This window comes from Chrysemys picta, chromosome 16, assembly GCF_011386835.1.
Source record: "Chrysemys picta bellii isolate R12L10 chromosome 16, ASM1138683v2, whole genome shotgun sequence".
NCBI lineage: Eukaryota > Metazoa > Chordata > Testudines > Emydidae > Chrysemys > Chrysemys picta.
The window spans coordinates 26,928,973-26,947,618 of record NC_088806.1 but is presented as its reverse complement, the minus strand read 5'-3'; the positions used below and the strand labels follow the sequence as shown (position 1 = coordinate 26,947,618).

General features: G+C 42.2%; 2 protein-coding genes across 11 annotated transcripts in view; one reads left to right on the top strand and one right to left on the bottom strand.

Moving 5' to 3' along the window:
- The window catches only part of SIK2 (salt inducible kinase 2), a 106,083-nt gene that overhangs the window by 10,195 nt on the left and 77,242 nt on the right, over positions 1 to 18,646 (bottom strand). For 4 of the 5 annotated variants that reach the window (XM_005291414.5, XM_065570358.1, XM_042851863.2 and 1 more), the window contains 5 exons: positions 17,118 to 17,241; positions 15,958 to 16,178; positions 14,213 to 14,365; positions 10,657 to 10,815; positions 149 to 377 (listed from right to left, as the gene is read on the bottom strand). In XM_005291414.5, the coding sequence (XP_005291471.4) occupies positions 149 to 377; positions 10,657 to 10,815; positions 14,213 to 14,365; positions 15,958 to 16,178; positions 17,118 to 17,241 (886 nt within the window). The remainder of the gene's footprint in view (positions 1 to 148; positions 378 to 10,656; positions 10,816 to 14,212; positions 14,366 to 15,957; positions 16,179 to 17,117; positions 17,242 to 18,646) is intronic. The other variant, XM_065570360.1, reaches the window with a different exon arrangement.
- The window catches only part of ALG9 (ALG9 alpha-1,2-mannosyltransferase), a 132,664-nt gene that overhangs the window by 99,113 nt on the left and 14,905 nt on the right, over positions 1 to 18,646 (top strand). For 2 of the 6 annotated variants that reach the window (XR_010593263.1, XR_010593261.1), the window contains exons 15-17: positions 2,763 to 2,825; positions 8,310 to 8,447; positions 8,544 to 8,689. Coding sequence is in view for 1 of the 6 variants with exons in the window: in XM_065570362.1 (XP_065426434.1) it covers positions 2,763 to 2,825; positions 8,310 to 8,382 (136 nt within the window). In the remaining 5 variants the exon portion in view is untranslated. Of the gene's footprint in view, positions 1 to 2,762; positions 2,826 to 8,309; positions 10,794 to 18,646 lie in introns of those variants that run through there. The other 4 variants (XR_010593260.1, XR_010593264.1, XR_006174842.2 and 1 more) reach the window with 3 other exon arrangements.

Sequence of the window (18,646 nt, the reverse complement as noted above, 5' to 3'; positions counted from 1 at the left end):
TCTATTAATTAATAAATAAAAAGCTGCTTTTCTTGATAGTTCTTAATTAAAGACACAAACCAAGCTAGTGTTCTTCATCCAGCATGTAGCAAGCGGGGCTCTTAGAGCCTTAAACAAACTTTTGCAGAGACCTCTACAATTTATGTACCTATGCCTGGCATCATGACAAGCTGGTTGGTCACTTCTGCCAGAGTGTGACGTCTTTTCCCACAGCGGGTTGCTTGGAGGGCTGCAAATGCCTGCGCGGGATCGTCTTCTGATTCGCCTTCTGTCTCTATCCCCTCATCAATAGAGGTTTCCATCATGCTAGTAGGCAGTGACTGGCAGCCTTTCCTAATCACCATAGGGGGCAAGGGATCCAGCAAGCAGCCGTTTACCTAAATGCCCCAGGGAAAAGAAGAAAGACAGCATTCAATTACTAGCATAGAGGCTCCTTGAAGAATAAAATCTCTGCCCTATATTGTGGGACACAGACTGAGACTGACTCAAGGCAGCTTGGATATTCAGTGTCATCTGCGAACTCCTCTGATTTAAATCAGAGACCATTTCAGAGTTCCAAAGTGAGGGTCCAGAAGAGTAGAATCACTGGTCACCTTATTTTTTAGTTAACTTGAGAGATTCCAACAGTAAGTCTTAGTTTCCCTAATACTTGGGGGGAGGGATAGCTCTGTGATTTGAGCATTGGCCTGCTAAACCCAGGGTTGTGAGTTCAATCCTTGAGGGGGCCACTTAGGGATCTGGGGCAAAATCAGTACTTGGTCCTGCTAGTGAAGGCAGGGGGATGGACTCGATGACCTTTCAAGGTCCCTTCCAGTTCTAGGAGATAGGATATCTCCATTTATTATTATTATTATTCTTGTCAAGAGTGTCTCAAAATCTGCTTCAGGCTTAGCCACAAAATATTTACATTTATGAAACACGTGAATTTTGTTCTCTTCAGTCTGTCAGTTGTTTAATTTAGAGTCCGGCAAACAAGCATTTGTAAGACCAAGTTTGCCCTATTTAATTCCGCACTGTCTCTGTAAAACTGAAAACAATAAGTTCTCCTAAGTGTATTTCACAAAGGATCAGCAAACATGCCCTTCCTTGGTTCATGCTTAGAACTGGTCATTTGCATTATAGGTCCATTCCTCTTATCTTGTGTCTGCTCAGTCCAGCTGATGTGGGGGTATCTGGGACTTACAAGGGAAAATGAACAACATCAGTTTGTTCAGATAATTTTACATTTTGATTCCTTAATAGTGAATTGGAAAACGATGGAGCCTGTGTTCATACCATACTATAGCCGGTACTTTATGCAGTATTAAAAAATAGTTTGGTCTCTAAAGTACCCTAGAAGCTGTAAGCAGCTTCCTTTTGTAAGATTGGCCTGGGCTGCTACTTTTTTCTTCTGCCAAGATCAGGGTGGATAATTTTTTTTTTTTTTTTTTTTTAAACCCTAGAATTTATTTTAAATGGACTTTTAAAAATTTAAACGAAATAAATTTGTTTTTCAAAATAAGCCCACTTAATTTCAATTTTAATTTAACTTTATGACAACCTATGTTAAGGACTAAATTTACAATAATAAAAATTTAAATAAAAAAAATTCAACAGTACATATTTGCTTCTGGAGTTTTAAAGAAAGTCAAACCACTAAACTGATGGAAGTCACTGGCTAAGCACCTGAACCAGAGTTTGTTGAAGTGCTAAATGGGCTTTTGACAGCAAGTAGCTGCTTCTGCAGGTACAGAGAGAATATTTGTTTTCATTTGTTTATTCAAGTAGTTCAAGTTCAAAATTTACTAGCTCATTCAAAATTGAGAAACTGAATGAGAGTTGAAAAAGCAAGAAAGTGTGTTCTCTCCCCATCTACGAATAAAAATGGAGAGTGAGGATGAGATCTGTTAGAACTAAAATCTTGATGGACGTGGTGACCTGAAAGAATTAGTTCAATTAATTAACTACAGACACTTCCTTAAACAAATCAGTATGTTTCAAATGCAATTTTGATACTTACTTTTTATGTATCCAGCACATGTAACATTTTTAACTCAATGATTCTAAACTTCTTTTCTGTGCATTTTTAAATTAATTCCAATTTCCATACAAATACTGCTTGGCACAAGTCATGAGTAAAAAATTAGAAAATAGACATTTCTTATTTACTAGATATCTAAGATAATAAAGTAGAATTAACATATTCAGGAAAGATGTGGACAAATGGAGAAAGCCCAGAGGAGAGCAACAAAAAGGATTAAAGGTCTAGAAAACATGAGCTATGAGGAAACACTGAAAAAATTGGGTTTGTTTAGTCTGGAAGAAGAGAAAACTGAGGGGAAACGTAAGTTTTCAAATACATAAAAGATTGTTACAAGGAGGAGGGAGAAAAATTGTTCTTGTTAACTGCTGAGGATAGAACAAGAAGCAATGGGCTTAAATTGCAGCAAGGGAGGTTTGGGTTGGACATTGGGAAAAACTTCCTAACTGTCAGGGTAGTTAAGAACTGGAACAAATTGCCTAGGGAAGCGGTGGAATCTTTCAGTGGAGGCTAGGGAATAGTTGTCAAGTGTAGTTCAGGAACCCATCCAGGGTCTAGCTCAGTAGGGATGTCTGGACAAAAGATGAAAGAATAAAGAGGCATCCTTGGGTTTGACATTTCATGGATTTAATAACATTTCCTCATTCTTGGTTTAAGAAGGTTTTAGGAGAAATAATTGAATCCTCTATTCCTGTCTAATACTGAACATTTAATATTACGCTTTTGCCTTTATTATGTACAGTGCTGTAAATCTTCTCCAAACCCTTCAGAGGGAGCTTTCCAACCATTGCCTGGAGTCTGTGAGGTACTCTACTCCTGAATTTTCCTCTTCTGCATTTTCATTTCAAGTCCCTCCAACCAGATAATTACCTCCCTGCTCTTCACTAATCCCCAGACATTTAAGCAGTTGCAATTTTACAAAATGGTGCAGAGTTCTCTACAGAGTTTAGTCTTATCAGATTAACTTCATAATTAGTTAACTGCTGAGCTGTTTTGGGTTGGGCCAATTGCCCACACATCTCTGTGGACTTTGCTTTCTAGTGAAAACCCAGTCAGGTTTTCACTACCTAGGTCTGGGAATGTAATGTCTATACCTGGATAAGGGTTAGAGTGGGGAGCACCCCATAAGCCAGATGATCACTAGATCTAGGAAAAGGGCAGGCATTCAGCTATGCCCAGATGGAGGATCCACAAAGCCCTCCAGATGAGAAATGACTGCCTGGTTGGCTAAAAGATCTGTATGTTTCTGAGAGAGTTACTTCATTTCCATGCTTTCTGGACTCATGGAAAGGAGACTTCAGGGTAAAACTGAAATTCTCTAGTTTATCCAGTCCTGCTTGGATAGAAGCGGAGTCACGTTTTGGGGTGATACCCATGGAAGCTGGGGTTGTCTGTTCTTCACCTCCACAGCTGCACAATGCTAAATGATAGATATTTCTAGGGATAAACTTAGAAGGGGAAGAATGCATTCAGGCTTTACGTAGAGTAAATTTGGATTCAGTTTTATTCTGGACACTTCCGAATATCTTTTGCAATTTAATTCTTAAACTTCCCCCTGTTCTTAAACTCTCAAGTTTCCCGCATAACATTTCCAACCTGTTTTAAAACCCACTTGAGCAAGCAGCTTGGTGCCAGAAACAGGTTATTTCTGAATCTGTGGAATCCCTGTACTCTCCTTCACACCATTCCTGCAAGCCACCAAGTTGTAAGCACCTTCTTTCTGATTGTGGACAAGGCAGGATGCCCTCTGAAGTCCAACTGTGCTGCTCCTTAGTCATTTGGGGATCACTGGGTGAAATGAGGTGCTCCTACTGACCCAAGGAATGAGACTGGGACTATTTTCTGGCATGGCAGTGCATAGCATTAACTACAAGGGCCATCACCAGAGACTTTGATTTCATAGAGTTGCTTTTTTTAAATACAGGGATCGCTAGTGTCTCTCCCCAGTCCTGACTGAAGAGTCTAATGGGTGACTGCATTACAAGAAGGGGCTTTTATATGCACTTCCAGCTGGTGCAATTTAATACTGAACTAATATAATTTTGTGACCGTAACAGAAAAGTTCAGCGGTCAATGAGATGCCAACGCCACGCGGCAGAAGCATTGGTTCTGTTCAATAGGAAAAATTTAAATGTCCCCAGTTAGTCAGTTTTACAATAATATGGGGAAGGTCATCCCTATTGACTGAGTTTTCCTTGCAATGCTATAAACTTGAATGAAAGTTTTGCACATGGTCCTGAGCACAGTGCAGACGTTCCCACTACACACTGGAATTCAGTTGGCCATTCTGTAGAACTAGCATAACTTCCTAGTTATTAAACACAAGAGAAGATAACAAATGACCAGTCTTTGTGTGCCTTCTCCCAGAGTTTAACCGCTAGTAGCGGGGCCTCTGAGGAGTCAGATAGCAATGTCAAATGCAGGGATGCAATTCCTGCCACTGTTTTTGCAGGGGTAGAGGATGCATGCCTCCTCTCCACAAGGAAGCCTGAAAACAGAAAAGCATTAGTGACACCTGAGGCCTTGCTAGAGGCATTGCCAACACAACCTCCAGCAGTTAAATCTGCATGGAAGGCAAAATGCCGGGCCCTACAGCCTGTCTTGACCGGTAAAGTGTGTGGCTTTCAACTGAGTTAGCTGACCAAAACTGAAAAGCTCTCAATGCTTATGTAAGATCCGGGCTAACAAGCCTGAAAGCATGCTAGTTAGCTTCTTGTAGCCTACGCTACCTCTCTAGCTACAACATGGCCTGCTAAATGTCTTCAGCCCAGGGTGGATTGATTTGAATCAGCTAGTTTAGGGTTACCATTCGTCCAGATTCCCCCGGACATGTCCGGCTTTTAGAGATAAAAATAGCGTCTGGGGGAATCTGTAAATGTCCGGACTCCTTCCCCCCCCATGCAGAGCGCGCGCGGCTGACAGGGCAGCCGGCCAGATGGTGCCACTTACGTGGGGCTCCGACAGCCAGAGAGAGCCCCTCCTCTGCTTCCCCCTCCTCCGCTTCCCCTGCAGCTGAGATCACTTACTCCCTCCCCCCTCTCCCTCCCTGCATTCGCAGATCACCAGCCGGCAGTCTGGAGCTCCTCCCCCTGCTCCTCCTCCCCGGCACGCTGGTCTGAGCGGCAGGGTAAGGGGGCCAGGGGGTTGGAGAAGGGGCAGGGAGGTTCTGGAGGGGGCAGTCAAGAGACAGGTAGCTGGGGGGGGGGAGTTTGGGGGGAGCTTTCTGGGGGGGTGGATAAGGTTTTGGGCAGTCAGGGTACAGGTAGGGGGTAGGGTCCTGGGGGGGGCAGTTAGGGTGGGGGGGGTCTCAGGAGGGGGCAGTTAGGGCACAAGGAACAGGGAGGCTTAGGTAGGGGGTGGGGTTCTGGAGAGCAGTTAGGAGCAGGGGTTCCAGGAGGGGTAGTCAGGGGACAAGGAGCGGGGGGGGGGGGTGTCGGGGGAGGAGAGGGATCGGAGCAGTCAGGGGACAGGGAGCAGAGGGGTTTAGATGGGTCAGGAGTTCTGGGGGGGGGGTCTGTCAGAGGGTGGGGAGTGGTTGGATGGGGCGTGGGAGTCCTGGGGGTCTGTCTGGGGGTGGGGGTGTGGATAAGGGTTCGGGCAGTCAGGGGACGGGTAGGATCCTAGGGGGCCAGTTAGGATGGGGGGAGGGTCTCAGGAGGGGGCAGTCAGGGCACAAGGAGCAGGGGAGGGTTGGGGGTTCTGAGGGGGGGCGGGAAATGGGAGGGAGTGGAAGAGGCAGGGGTGGGGCTAGGGCAGGACGGGGCTCCTCCAGACCTCTTTTTTCTTGCTGAAATATGGTAATCCTAAGCTAGTTAAATCACCAAGAGGCAAGTCTCAATTTAAATCACTGGTTTTAATAAACTTTTCCATTTGTACTTCAGGTATTTTTAAAGAGAGGCACATTCTTGCTGATTGATATAACCATTAAAACATGTTGATTTACAACTAAATAGAGCCTTTACACTAGATTTGGTACATTTTTTGCTAAGAGTACACTATAACTATGTACATTTATTTAAGCAATTATATAGCTTATTATTTTGACATTCTTATCAACTGCACATTTAGGTATGTTTGAAAATGGTGAATGATTTGTTGCTTATTTACTAGATAATCATCTTTCTGCTCATGATTTGCATCAAGCTGCATTAGGATGGGAACTGGAATTTAATTAAACACACAAAGCAGCATATAAAGTTTATGGTGATTAAACAAAACTACCTCAAATGTTTTGGATACTTAAACTTCTCTTATCAAAACATGTTTCATATTTTCAACTAAACAATTTGTTAAACAGATTAACTAGTGAGTGAATTAAACTGATTATTTCAGATCAGCCGGGGCAAGTTTTCAAATATGCCTAAGTGAAAGTGACTGAAACTTAAGTTGCCTACTTGCCTAAGTCTCCTGAAAATGAGACGGTCTCTTAAATTAGTTAGCGTGACCTACTGTGCCATATTCATAAAGACTGATCTCAAATTAAGATCCCCCCCCCCTTATTCTTTCCTTATATAGAAAAGCAGCCTTTAGCTCACAGTTTTTGATAGACGCTCATGGATTCAGCATATTTTTTATTTAAACCTTTAAAGAGATTATAGTAAGTTTAGGCCTTAGCATATTTTGTATTAAAATCAGATTTCATTTTAATCAGGTTTAAAAAAAAATTAAACAAATCCAATTTTTTTTATTTTGAAAATCGATTGTTATCCACCCTGTTTCAGGTGGATAACATCTTAAAGAACAATAAGAGGGCTTTTCAATTACATTACACTAACTCAATTGAGCTAACACAATTGAAAACTCCATCCTATTTGCTGTCAAGCAGTGCCTGTTTTGTCTCCTGCCGCCCCCAATGTGTTTAATAAATAAGGATTTAATGTTTGTTATGCTGTCATCAGGAAAGAGCACAAAACCAGGGATACACCAGAACCTAACTGGTGAATGCAAATCATTGGGAAGGCTCTGGCAACTTATTTGTTAACACAGGGCTATAGATGAGATTTGATGTTACAAGTCAGGTACAGAATGAGAATAAGTTTCACAGAGCTTTTCCTGAATTTAGCTGGTTTCCATACCATGAGAAACCGCATTGTAAAATGGCATAGTGAGCTTCACGTTCCTCTCAATGACTCTGACAAACTTGGTCTGTTTGCAAATAAAATGGTGGCATTTCATATCCCAGCCCTGCAAACCCGGTCTGGGATCTGAGAGTTAAGCTGTTTTCCCTCCTAGCTAATGCATCATCAAAAGTAAAGATTCTGCAATGGACACTTAGTTAACAATTCTGCTACCAGTGCACAACCCAGAAGAGAAATCAGTTTGCCTTCTGTTAGTTATGCTGCTGCAGCAGCAACAAAAACAGAGCAAATTTATTTTAGTAAAGTCAGCTGATATGATTCAGAATAAAGGGAGCAGATCTGATGAATAAGGAAGTTCAATATTGACCAAGTAATTTTCTGATGATATCACTTCATATATTTCTGAATCTACTGAAAGAAAATAGTAGCTAAACTTCCAATGTTATAAGAGTGCTTATAAAACAAGACTGGAATACTGAAAATGGCTTTCTATGCCCTTCTTGAACACCTCAAGCTTTTCCAACTCCACATGGGACAAAAACTGAGCCATCAAAGAAAGATAATGCAAACCCCCCTCAAACCAAAAAGATGGAGATCTAGATTCAGATTCTACTAGAGAAATGAGTTAGGGCCCAGTGTTCACTACACCAAGTGGTTTTGCCTCCTGTTCATTCTGTTCCTCCATTTTTAACATGCATTGGCAGACCAGGGCTGCTGCAGGTCAGAACTAGCAAACTACCATCCGGGGCACGAGTGGAGTAGCAGGGTTGAGATGCATAGGCAGAGATATAATGGGGACGTTTACACTGCAGTTTCATTCCCTGTTGTGCCGACTAATGGTATTAGTCGGACTTTCATCAACACTAAATTAATGTACAAACAAAATCTAATGAACTGGCAGCCCCGATGCAGGGTTCTCTAACTAGAATTCTAACATGAAAAAAAGGGTATCTGGGTCTGCTGTATTAGGTTTTTGAAATGTTTTAGGGGAAAATGTGTTGCAGAACAGTTAATCTACAACAAAGTGTCCTTTAGTATTTTGAAAACCAACATTTTTTCAAACAGCCCATGTAGATCTAGGGAAATACTTCCAGCATTCTTATGAGATGAACACCTATCCATATTGTGCTTGTAGTATAATGTGTTGGTATGTACAAAACAGCTCTGGATCTGTTGTCTGATATTTTAAGACAATTTTTTTCTTTCCATAGTGTGGGTCACATTTTAGGAATATCTCAGACACCTCCCTTCCGATGTGTGATTCCATGGACCATCTATACATAGCTTTTATGCTACCACCTATCACTGTAGTGGATTTGTGTAGTCTCTGGCACTTCTGCCTTTTCAAGGTAAAAACTCTGCTTCTCCCACTTGAAAACACTTAATATCCCTGTAGCAATAAGTTTCTTACATGGAAAGTATTTAACATATTTGCTGTCTTGTAGTGCAATTTAGTAGCTGAAATGGATGAGGACAGCCAACACCACATGGCCAGTCATTTCTTTGCAGACCACCAGTGGCATATGGACCACAGCTTGAGAACCTCTGGTGGACATGGACTGTAATATCTAGCCATTGCAATATTCTCGAGGTCAGTGTGATCTGACTCCACAGTATAAAGTATTCTGTGTGCTGGTCTTTTCTGTTCAAGCTGCATTTATTAAAAAAAAAAACCTGAAGAGTTTCATTTTCAAAGGCTGCTTCTTTTAAGTCTTGTGATCTGATGGCCATTTGCTTTAAAAGTGAATCAATAGCTTTTCCACTGCAAAGGGACCACACACAGAGCTATTCAAATCAGTGATGTGAAAAAGGTCCAATGTACTACTGTCAACATCTAACCATCAACAAGTAAGAAATCCTTCAGAATGACAAGCAGGGACTAAAAAACATGGTTTGAATCCAACAGAATATAATACGCCAAGATTAAAATTATAAGGTGGTAGCAAACATGAGAATGCCAGTGTTAGTGTGTGAATAAACTCATTTTTGAACAATTCAGTCTGATGCCAAACTTGAGTTTTCTCCATGCTGCCAGTTCACATCTCTCTCTGCCTCCCGACAAAGTATTGCCACAGACACATAGTTTGATGGCAAAATACATCAAACTTGCTGTTGCTCCCTTCAGAGAGTTAAGCTGTAACAGTACACTTGTATAGCAGTGGAGTTGTCAAACCCTATTAGCAGAGTTCAGTTAAATCTTAACTGTGGAGGGCAAGGCAGCCTACACAATCTTCCAGTCTGATTGCAGGAAACAAAACCCATTAAATGGGACTGCAGTTTAACATGGTCTCTAGAGCAGATTTTATATACAATTCTAGTTATAGAAATGGCCTTGCTGAGAGGATCAGCTGTAATCCCGGTGAGACACAGCAGTTTGCTAATACTTTCTGTCAGTATGAATGTCCCTGCTGGCTATTTACTGTTCAAAAATGGACTACAGTGTAAAATTAATAAATACTCTAAACTGAAATGCCTGTCTGCCAATTTTCCTGTATTTCATAAGGCAGGGAGAAGAGTGAAATTCTAATAACCATAAGCTTGCATTACCAGCTAAAGCTCCATTATAACCTCTTGTTCTCAAATATCTACATTTCTGGGAGGGGAGGGAGGAAATCTCACTTTCAGCTGAAAGTTTCCAGTGTTGGACTCAGCACAAAAGTGGGGTTTTGGGAAGTTTGAGCAGTATCCAATTGCCCATTTTTACACTTTGTGAAGCTGGAGAGAAATATATGTATATGCATAAGTCAACTGCACAAGCAAAACGCCTGCCTGAGCAACTGTCTTCAGAGCAATTTTTACATTTGTGGAGGAGGAAAAAAAATCTCTGGAGTTTGATTTGTTTAAAAAAAAAAAAAAGCATGGCAGGTCAGTGTGCTTTGAATGTTAGACTGGGTCCCGTGGGTTTTAGATTAAAGGACACAGGATAGGTAAAACTGTCAATGGGGCATGATGAATTCCTGTATCTTGTCTCTAGAACTGGACATGTTTCTCACCTACATATGTGACATACGCACATTTATACTACATGAGGAGGTAACATCGGATAAGGCAGCCAGCGTGCACTATGAATTCCTTTATCTGTCCTCTGACTAATCAGTCTTCCCCAAATCACTCATACAAAGATAGGATGAATAAGTTTTGCTTTTAAATGGCTCAAAGGCAAATAGGGAGAGAAGATCTAAACAGTTGGAGAGGGCAGAGAGGGTGATAATATCTCACTTAAGACTAGGCAGCTTTCAGTAAGCCCAGCTGTCTACAGGGCAGATCCCAGCTGGCATGAATCAGGGTTGATCTAATGAAGTCAGTGGAGTGACACCACCTTCTAAAAGCTGAGAATCTAGCCCCCCTCTCTTAGGGGTTCTGTACTAGAAAACAGACATACCCTAAAGGCCAAGGTGCTGATCTTTCAATTAACTAATGAAAAGGTGCAGATCATGCTAGTATCAAATGCTACTTTCAGGCAATAATTTAACAGTACCAACCCTCTTCTCCCCCCTCCCCCCAACTTTAGTGTAATTGAAACCTGTCATTGAAAGAAAGGTAATTTATAAGCTATACCTTTGGGGTATCGACTCTTTCTTCTTCCATGAATGCTGACTCTACGTGGCAGCTGGATGGGGGAAAGGAGAAGGCTTCTGGAGCTGGCGGGAGGCCCGGAGACCTCAGCAGCCTTACATTCTGTGAACGCAGGTTCACTGTGGGCACCGCAGCTTGTGTCTATGAGATATAACAAAACCAAACCATCTTAGGGCGAAAGAGGAATCATGAACAATGAAAACACAAAGATAACTGCAAATACAAAACCTGGTATCAGGGATCCCCTGAGGAGTGTAGATTTTTCCGCTTATCACTGCATGATAAGGAGGGAACCTTGGTACCAGTCAGGCTTTTGTCATGTTGGATAAAGGGAGAGACGTGCTTGAGCTAAATTCCTTCAAGGTCATTGGCATACAAGTGTCATTAACATTAAAAACATAGTCCTGCTCAAAGGTAGTGGGTGAGATTTACTGCCTAGTTCTTCATCCAGAAACACAGCCTCGCAGGCTTAGACTTCAGAGTTCATTTAGTATATAGAAAGATTTACTTTCTGAACAAATAGCATCTCTTCAAAGATGGCAGAAGAAAATTGCTTGGAATCTGCAGATGCTCCAAACTGCTCATGCTTTCCATGTTCCACAACCCCTTTTCATGGTTCCTTTCCTCTGTCATAAACTGATCAAAGTTTGAAAGTCTCATTTTAAAAACTTGTTGTATAAGAAATCTCAGAGTTACAATGAGGCAAATGGCTATTTTAAGCTGTTTGTGACTGTCTAAAGATCATCCCACCTGGTGACCCCTATGGAACAAGACACAAAGGAATGGGAAGGATTCAGATGCGAAGCCGGGCACCTTGAGAAGGGGCTGCTCTCCTGGAAATACAGTATTGAAAGCAAAGGGGCACCAAACTCCAGGCAAATGTGGTGAAATCAGGAAACTGACAATAGACTGGAACAAATTATCATCATAGTCACAGGCCTGATTATGTGCTTGTGTGTAACACAGGCACAGAATGATCACGTAATTACACCTGCATGGGCTGAGCAACAACGAGTGTTTACAAAAACAAAGTTCCATACAAAAATATTAATCAGACTTAAAGAAATAATAAGGACCCCAGGTGTAAACAAGGCTCTAGTAGCTTCTGCTATTTTACTGATATTGTTGATAGGGTAGTCAAAAGGCTAGAAAGCTGCACAGCTTTTTCTACACCAGGGCTCCTCTATCTACAGCTGAACAAGTGGTACCACTGGTGGGAATATTAGTGAAATTCCCTAGCATAGACACAGCGAGCATCAATCATTTGTGTTCCTGAGATTTCCTCAACAGCCTGAATGACTTCCAAAGCATCATGTGATTTACAAATGTGTCCATTTGGGATAGCGGTGTCTGATCTGTGTTTTCAGAGACGATACAGATCCTGCCTTCCACTTCAGGAGAATGCAAAGCACAAAATGCCTTACAATTAGCCCCCAGAGCACCATCACTGCTCTGACTCCTCCTGGAAAAGAGCAATGCACGAAGCCTGGTAGCCACTAGATGCAGACACATCTAGACACAGCAGCACTCAGTGTACAGAAGGGTCCAGCAACGTGACACAATATACATATTCAGTACCATTAAAACTTGACTGTATGAGTCATCTTAGGCCAATTATTTTAATAGGGCCACGTCTCTCATGTTTCCAGTTAGGCATTAATGGAAATTATAAGCCAGGCAATATTTTTGCACTTTAATGAAACAGGAGAGCATGTAAAAGGAACTCTAAGGGAAGTATTGGAACAAAACATGATAAACTGTACATGACCTTTCTGTTCGGAGGAAGTAACTAGGGAATAAAGACAAACGGCAAGAGTGCCCCAGAGCCTGTACTGAATCCATCCGTTTTGGAAGCGTAACTGAAGAAGATACGGAGTAGATAGCCTCCTGGAATGTAGAGGCCAGTGTCCGAGCCGTGAGCACCCAGATGCTGTTCTTGTGAGTGTTGATAAAATACATGTGACATCTTTGAGACTCAAATCAATTAGTTAATAGGTAGACTGGGTTTGCTCACACAGAGGTGCTGGAAAACCTCAACGGAGTCATTTGCAGTACTCAGCCACCTGTGCGACAGGATTGCTGGCAAAACTCGACTCCTGACCACATCTCAGGAGATCCTCATGCTGGTCTCAGGAGAAACCACATTGTGTTCAGGGATAGGTATATACACCCTTGAGGCACTAAGTATATGAAGATGATATCTGTTGCGTAGATATCACAATGGATCGGTACCTTAGATAAGGAGATCAGACAGACCAACCCTAGAGAGTTGTCTTGGGTATGACCTCACTTCTTCTCCAGACTTAAGTGCAAACAGAATGCAGAGCTCAAGAACAGCAATGGGGAAAGTTAGGGTTAATTTTCAAAGGGTCCCAAGAGACTGTGTGTGTGTAAGAGCACCGAACAGAATGTGCTGACCATCAGCCTCTGTGCTGATACAAACTCCTTTCACGCATCTCTAAATAATCCCCTGTAAGAAGTTCAGCTGCTCATTTGCAGATTACATTCAAGGTACTTGGAGCACAGAGGAGTCTGCAGGCTGAGTTGATGGAGAAAGACAAACCTCAATTACTGACAGCAAAGAATGCCAAATCTTCAGAATCATAGAATCTCAGGGTTGGAAGGGACCTCAGGAGGTCATCTAGTCCAACCCCCTGCTCAAAGCAGGACCAATCCCCCGACAGATTTTTGCCCTAGATTCCTAAATGGCCCCCTCAAGGATTGAACTCACAACCCTGGGTTTAGCAGGCCAATGCTCAAACCACTGAGCTATCCCTCCCCCCAGAAACATTCCATTAAAGTAGTGCAACATCACACTTTTCATTTTTATGCCCCCAAAAGCTGCCCCAGGAATGTTGAGGGTGAAACAGAACTACTCAAACAATGAACTGGGGGTTAAGAATTAAACTCCCTGTACCCATTAAGCCTGAGGACAAGTGAAATCATCTTTGGTAGCTTCAGCCCCAGAGTGTAAAGTCAGGCCATGTCCAATTTGCTGCTGCACTGAGCCAACAGCCTCTGCTTTGTTCACCTGAGGTAGGAGGCAAGATCCTTCATCAAGGACAACTAGGTGTGTGTGCACAGGCCATGAAGTTGGGGTGATTCATTGCAGGGAGTAGTTCTGATCCAGTCTGGCCTCTCAGTGACCACATGCCCTCTCCAAGCACAGTGACTCTAGTGCTCATAAAATGAAACAGGAAAATTAGCCAGCCATTTGGGAATTGGCCAGTTTCCAAGGGTTCTCATCCCATTGCTTACACAGACATACAGACAATTGGTACCTAGGGTCTCTCATGATTTGACAGGACCCACAACTCTCAACAGGATGAGTCACAAACAACTGTCTTGTCATATGATGGTTCTGAACAGAACAAACGCAGAACACTCTGCCCAGAGCAACACCGAAAAGCTTGGGATTCTGAAGACACAGGAAGGCAAAGGATCCTCTGACACAGAGCTACCTAGGAACAAGAGCTTTCTGAAACAAGAACATTTTGTGCAGTGTTCAGTCCCATCTCTGCCTGGAATTAGGAGTTACCTTGGCGACTGTTTGTTCAGCAATGGTGCTTGGCCGACGCTGACGAGCATCAAGTCTCTGCTCCACAGGGAAGCTACTCCGATGTGACTTGAGTCTCTCCACTAACAGGTAATAGATAGCAGCAAAGTGGTTATAACTCTTGTTCTGCAGAGACTGAAAAGAGAAACAAGTGTCTAAATGCAGCCAACCCTCCATTCTCCAAAACCACAACATAAGGAGCTAGGAGAAAAATCACACTTTTATCAAAAACAAAATCAAACGCTTAAAGGGTGAGGGGGTCTCAAGCAAGTGTCAATCTGGAAACCAATCAGCTGAGAGACAGTTTCAAGCCAGAATGGCAAAGCAGAGTGTCAGCCTCTTGAGGCTCAATGGTTCTGTGAAGTTCAAAAGACCAAGTAGCTGCATCTGCATGTGGAAGCCTGCTTCCAGAGTTAGTGCTCAGTGTGTGCCTGTTGGCAGTGATAGTTGGCATCTGTAGCCCAAATGCCTTTCTGAGCCCTCTAAGACTGGCTCTTTGCCATCTGAAGAGAGCAAGCGCCATGACCTCACTCATAAAGGGTAGGCTACTCCAGATCCTCACCAGCACTGGGGAATTGATCCCTGGAGAGCCTGTGCACACACTCAGCCCTTTCTAGCAAGAAGTGTGAATAGTGCAGCCTCCACACTTGCTAAAAATACCAGCCATTCTAAGGAAATGATCATGCTGAGTCCTGAGGGAGTCTTTTGAGCATTTATTTCTGGCAGGAGGCACGATTTGGAATCCAAGGAAGACAGTCAATGCTTGCTGCTCTTATGCTTCCTTTTACTCTCCTCTGAATTTCACATCCCCACGCTTTCAGAAGCGTAAATCCAAATTATTTTGCTTCTGATTTTGCCCCCCTCCATATGCCAAATGATGCTTTCCCCAATACCACCCAGTGAATCTAATGGAGCAGAAACCAACACAGCTCCTTGGCTTTGTTTTTCTGCCTAAGAATCAGCTTTACTGTCCACACAGAGCTCTGGGGGAGTGGGGGGGTGGAGGGGGGTGTTTCTATAAGTGGCAAGCTTCTGCATCCCAACAGGGGATCTTACAGGGCTATCACTTTACAGGAATTATTCACAGGCATTTCAGTTTGCTCCGTGATCCACTATAACAAATTGCAACCCCAAATGTTTGCAAGTGCACTCAAATAAAAATACCAACCAATAATTAATAAAAGAACCACCTCCAGTTCTGGAGGCCCTGGGATACATGGAGTGAATTCATTAGCCTTTCCCCTCTGGAGCCAGTGGTTCATTGCAATTATGATTCCCAGCACAAATGAAAGTTAATTAGGTGATTTCTTCCCAGGTCCCACTTTTTACATAAGCCCCACACATTTTGCTAGGACTGGCAGTATCTGCACAACAGAAGCCCAGCTCACTGATAAGCTCATCGCATCCAGAAGAACCTTTCCAGTTATTAGAGACATCCTTATTCCTCTTCTCTCTTATTAATCAGTGACAAAGAATCGGGGCCAAAGCTGGCTAGAGCAGGTGTGAACTGCAGGATTCTTAAACCTTCCAGAAGCTGGAGCATATTTTCTGTAACTTGCCTTCCCTTGAAAGGGCCTGTGCAACTGATAATACAGCAGCAGCTTGACTTTGTTGCAAGAGTAACAAAAAGAATGCGATGAGAGACTCAGGTAACATCTAGATTAAATAAAGCAGGACAGTAAATGGACTCATTCTGGGGTTATAGCTCTGGGGAAGGTCTATTTTACCTCAATAGTTTTCTGTTGGTCTATTCCAAGGCTGTGCATCAGCCGCAAAACCTGCTCATTATACTCTCCAATGGAAGGCTCGTTCTCCTGTCCTTGTGGATAGAGAATGGGTCTCTGCACAGGAACTTCTATTAGCATCCATTTATGCTCCTTAATCTGAGCAACTGTCAATCTCTTGGATGGGTCTAGGACCAGCATTCTCCTGATCAGGTGCTCACACTCTGTTGGGATAAAAATAAAGTAAAAAAGGGAACATGCTACAAACTCCTAGCAAAGAGGCTACAGTGCACACACTGTATTAATCTGACACCTACTGATGAAGAGCAACAACAACAGGAAACTGTCCTAGTTCTACCTCATTTTTGTGCTAAATAAATTTCCTGAAAGTTAAAATAATCTTTTGAGCTAAAGACTTCAGTTCACACCAAGAAAAAAAAATCAACTTATTTAAAAAATGTGCTGTTTGGGGGAGGGGTGTCATTAATTCTAAACATCTCCCAAAAAACAATAATAATGTTATTTAAAGCTCAGAAAGCCACTTGATATGTTCAAAACAGTGTCCCTTTAATTTAGACTAGACTATTGGCAGCTTCTTCAGGCCTGCAGGCCAGTACCCGCATCATTGATTTTGGGGTTACGCTATCAAACATTTCCTCATTGTCTGTGATTAAGAGTGACAGAGCAAGACCCAACAACTGGATCAATCAAACTAGGAAAAGATCTGATAGTCTTATAACAACAAACAACATCATCATCATGTGGGTGTGCCACAGATTTAAGACTCTGACACCCATATGAGTTGGTTATGTGGTTTGTTGGGGTTGGTTTGTTTGCTTTTGTTTAAAAGAAGAAGTCAAAGAAAACAGGAAAACCCAATCTGCATTACACTAAAATTATGGTGATTTTATTTTTCCCTGCATTTGCTTTCCAAACTAAAATGAATGTTTGTTTTGTTGTCTTGGAGAGTGAAAACTACTTGCTGTTTTTATCTGTGAATTTTTTTCTGTTTCTAATCAGAGGTAGGAAGTGGGACACTCCTGTTCATCTACACTCATATTCATTGTTCATTAATGACTCCGTTGTCTTGTCCACCATTTGCAGTTTAAGAGTTTAATTTAATCAAGCTTAAAATCCCCAAAGCATAAGGACAAATATATTACCTTCTGACATGAAATAGGGGATCCTGAACCTTCCTTCCAGAACCCGTTGTCTCAGAATAGGGAGTGTAGGTCCATCGAAAGGTAACGCTCCACAGACTAGAACATAAAGAACTACACCCATGCTCTGCAAAACAGAGAACATTCCTGCTTTTACCTTTCAGATGCACACAAGTACTCTTTGCTCTGAGTTTTGCTAGTGAAACCCCAGGCTGTCATTGAAAAAATTAAAGTTGTTTCTACATCCTGCAGAAACAGTGTTAAAGAAAAAGGAGTCATATACCTGAAAACCCCTAAACCTTAAGAACCCTCAGCTAACCCAAAATGGCTAGGTTTGCAGTGCCTTTTGCTCACCAGCAGGGTAAAGCTGCTGTGTGTAATGGACTAAAGACTCTGGCTGCTAGTGCAAAGCTCCATACAGGTGACTGAATGATACATGAAAAATGAGCTGCTACTTCAAGTGAGATTTAAAGTCACTCTTTACTACATCAGAATATGTTCAAACAAAAAACCCACCCCAAATTCCAGTTGTTCAGAACACAGAAACCTCAACCTCTCCTGTTCACTTTCTTGCAAAGTTTTAAGGGAAAAAACCCACTAATGTTTGCATGGACTGTGATGGCTGTGATTCTGCACTGCTATGTGCAAAGCCCATTGAGGGATTGCATAAGATGTGCAAGGAGATACACACAACCAGAACAGCAGCATTAAGCCAAGTGTCAGATTCATTTCTGAAACTGTGTGTTAATTGGCAATATGTAGGTGGAAACAGTCTTGCTACATTTGCCAAAGAAGATAGTTCCATATGGAATTAAATGACCATACCACACCCTGGGGACATGAGTCTGTACGGGTAGACATGCCACTAGGTGCCTCAATGGAAAGGAAAAGCATTCTAAAACACACACCAAAACTGGGCCAGCATCCTGAGATTTTAAAACTAAAAATATTAAAAATCAATGTCTTTATTTATCTGCCAAAACCTGAGCTGAGGATTATGTCTTCCTCCTGCCAACTCAGCTTTTTAGAGACTATTTCCATTAGCTGCTTTAGCAGTTATCAACTGTAGCACAAGAAAGACAGTATCCTGAACTCAGGTCTTGGCAGGTATGTGAAGGAGGAAACCGCTTTTCAGATGTTTTGTTTTAAAATGTAAATACACTTGTGTTTTTAGTTTACAAGGAGATTTTTTTTAATGAGCTGAGATCTTAAACGATTAAAAAAGCTCTGCAATTCACTTTTCACATTCAAACACCACTCACATTATTCTGAACCTTGTGCATGGTTGGAGAGTAATGGGTTATTTGGCAGTTACAGGATAATAGGCTCAGCAAAGATGTAACCTTTACTCATTAAAAAGGAGTGCTTATGGGGACAGTGTTTATTTACTAAAACAACATGGATCTCTTTAGATGAGCAGCTGCAAGGTGAACGTCTATGCACTGCCCTGTTGGTGAACTGAGCTCTCACTCAGAAATTAATCTGCCTCTCTCACATGTATGTAGTATTAGCACTGTGCTTCTGGCGCCAAA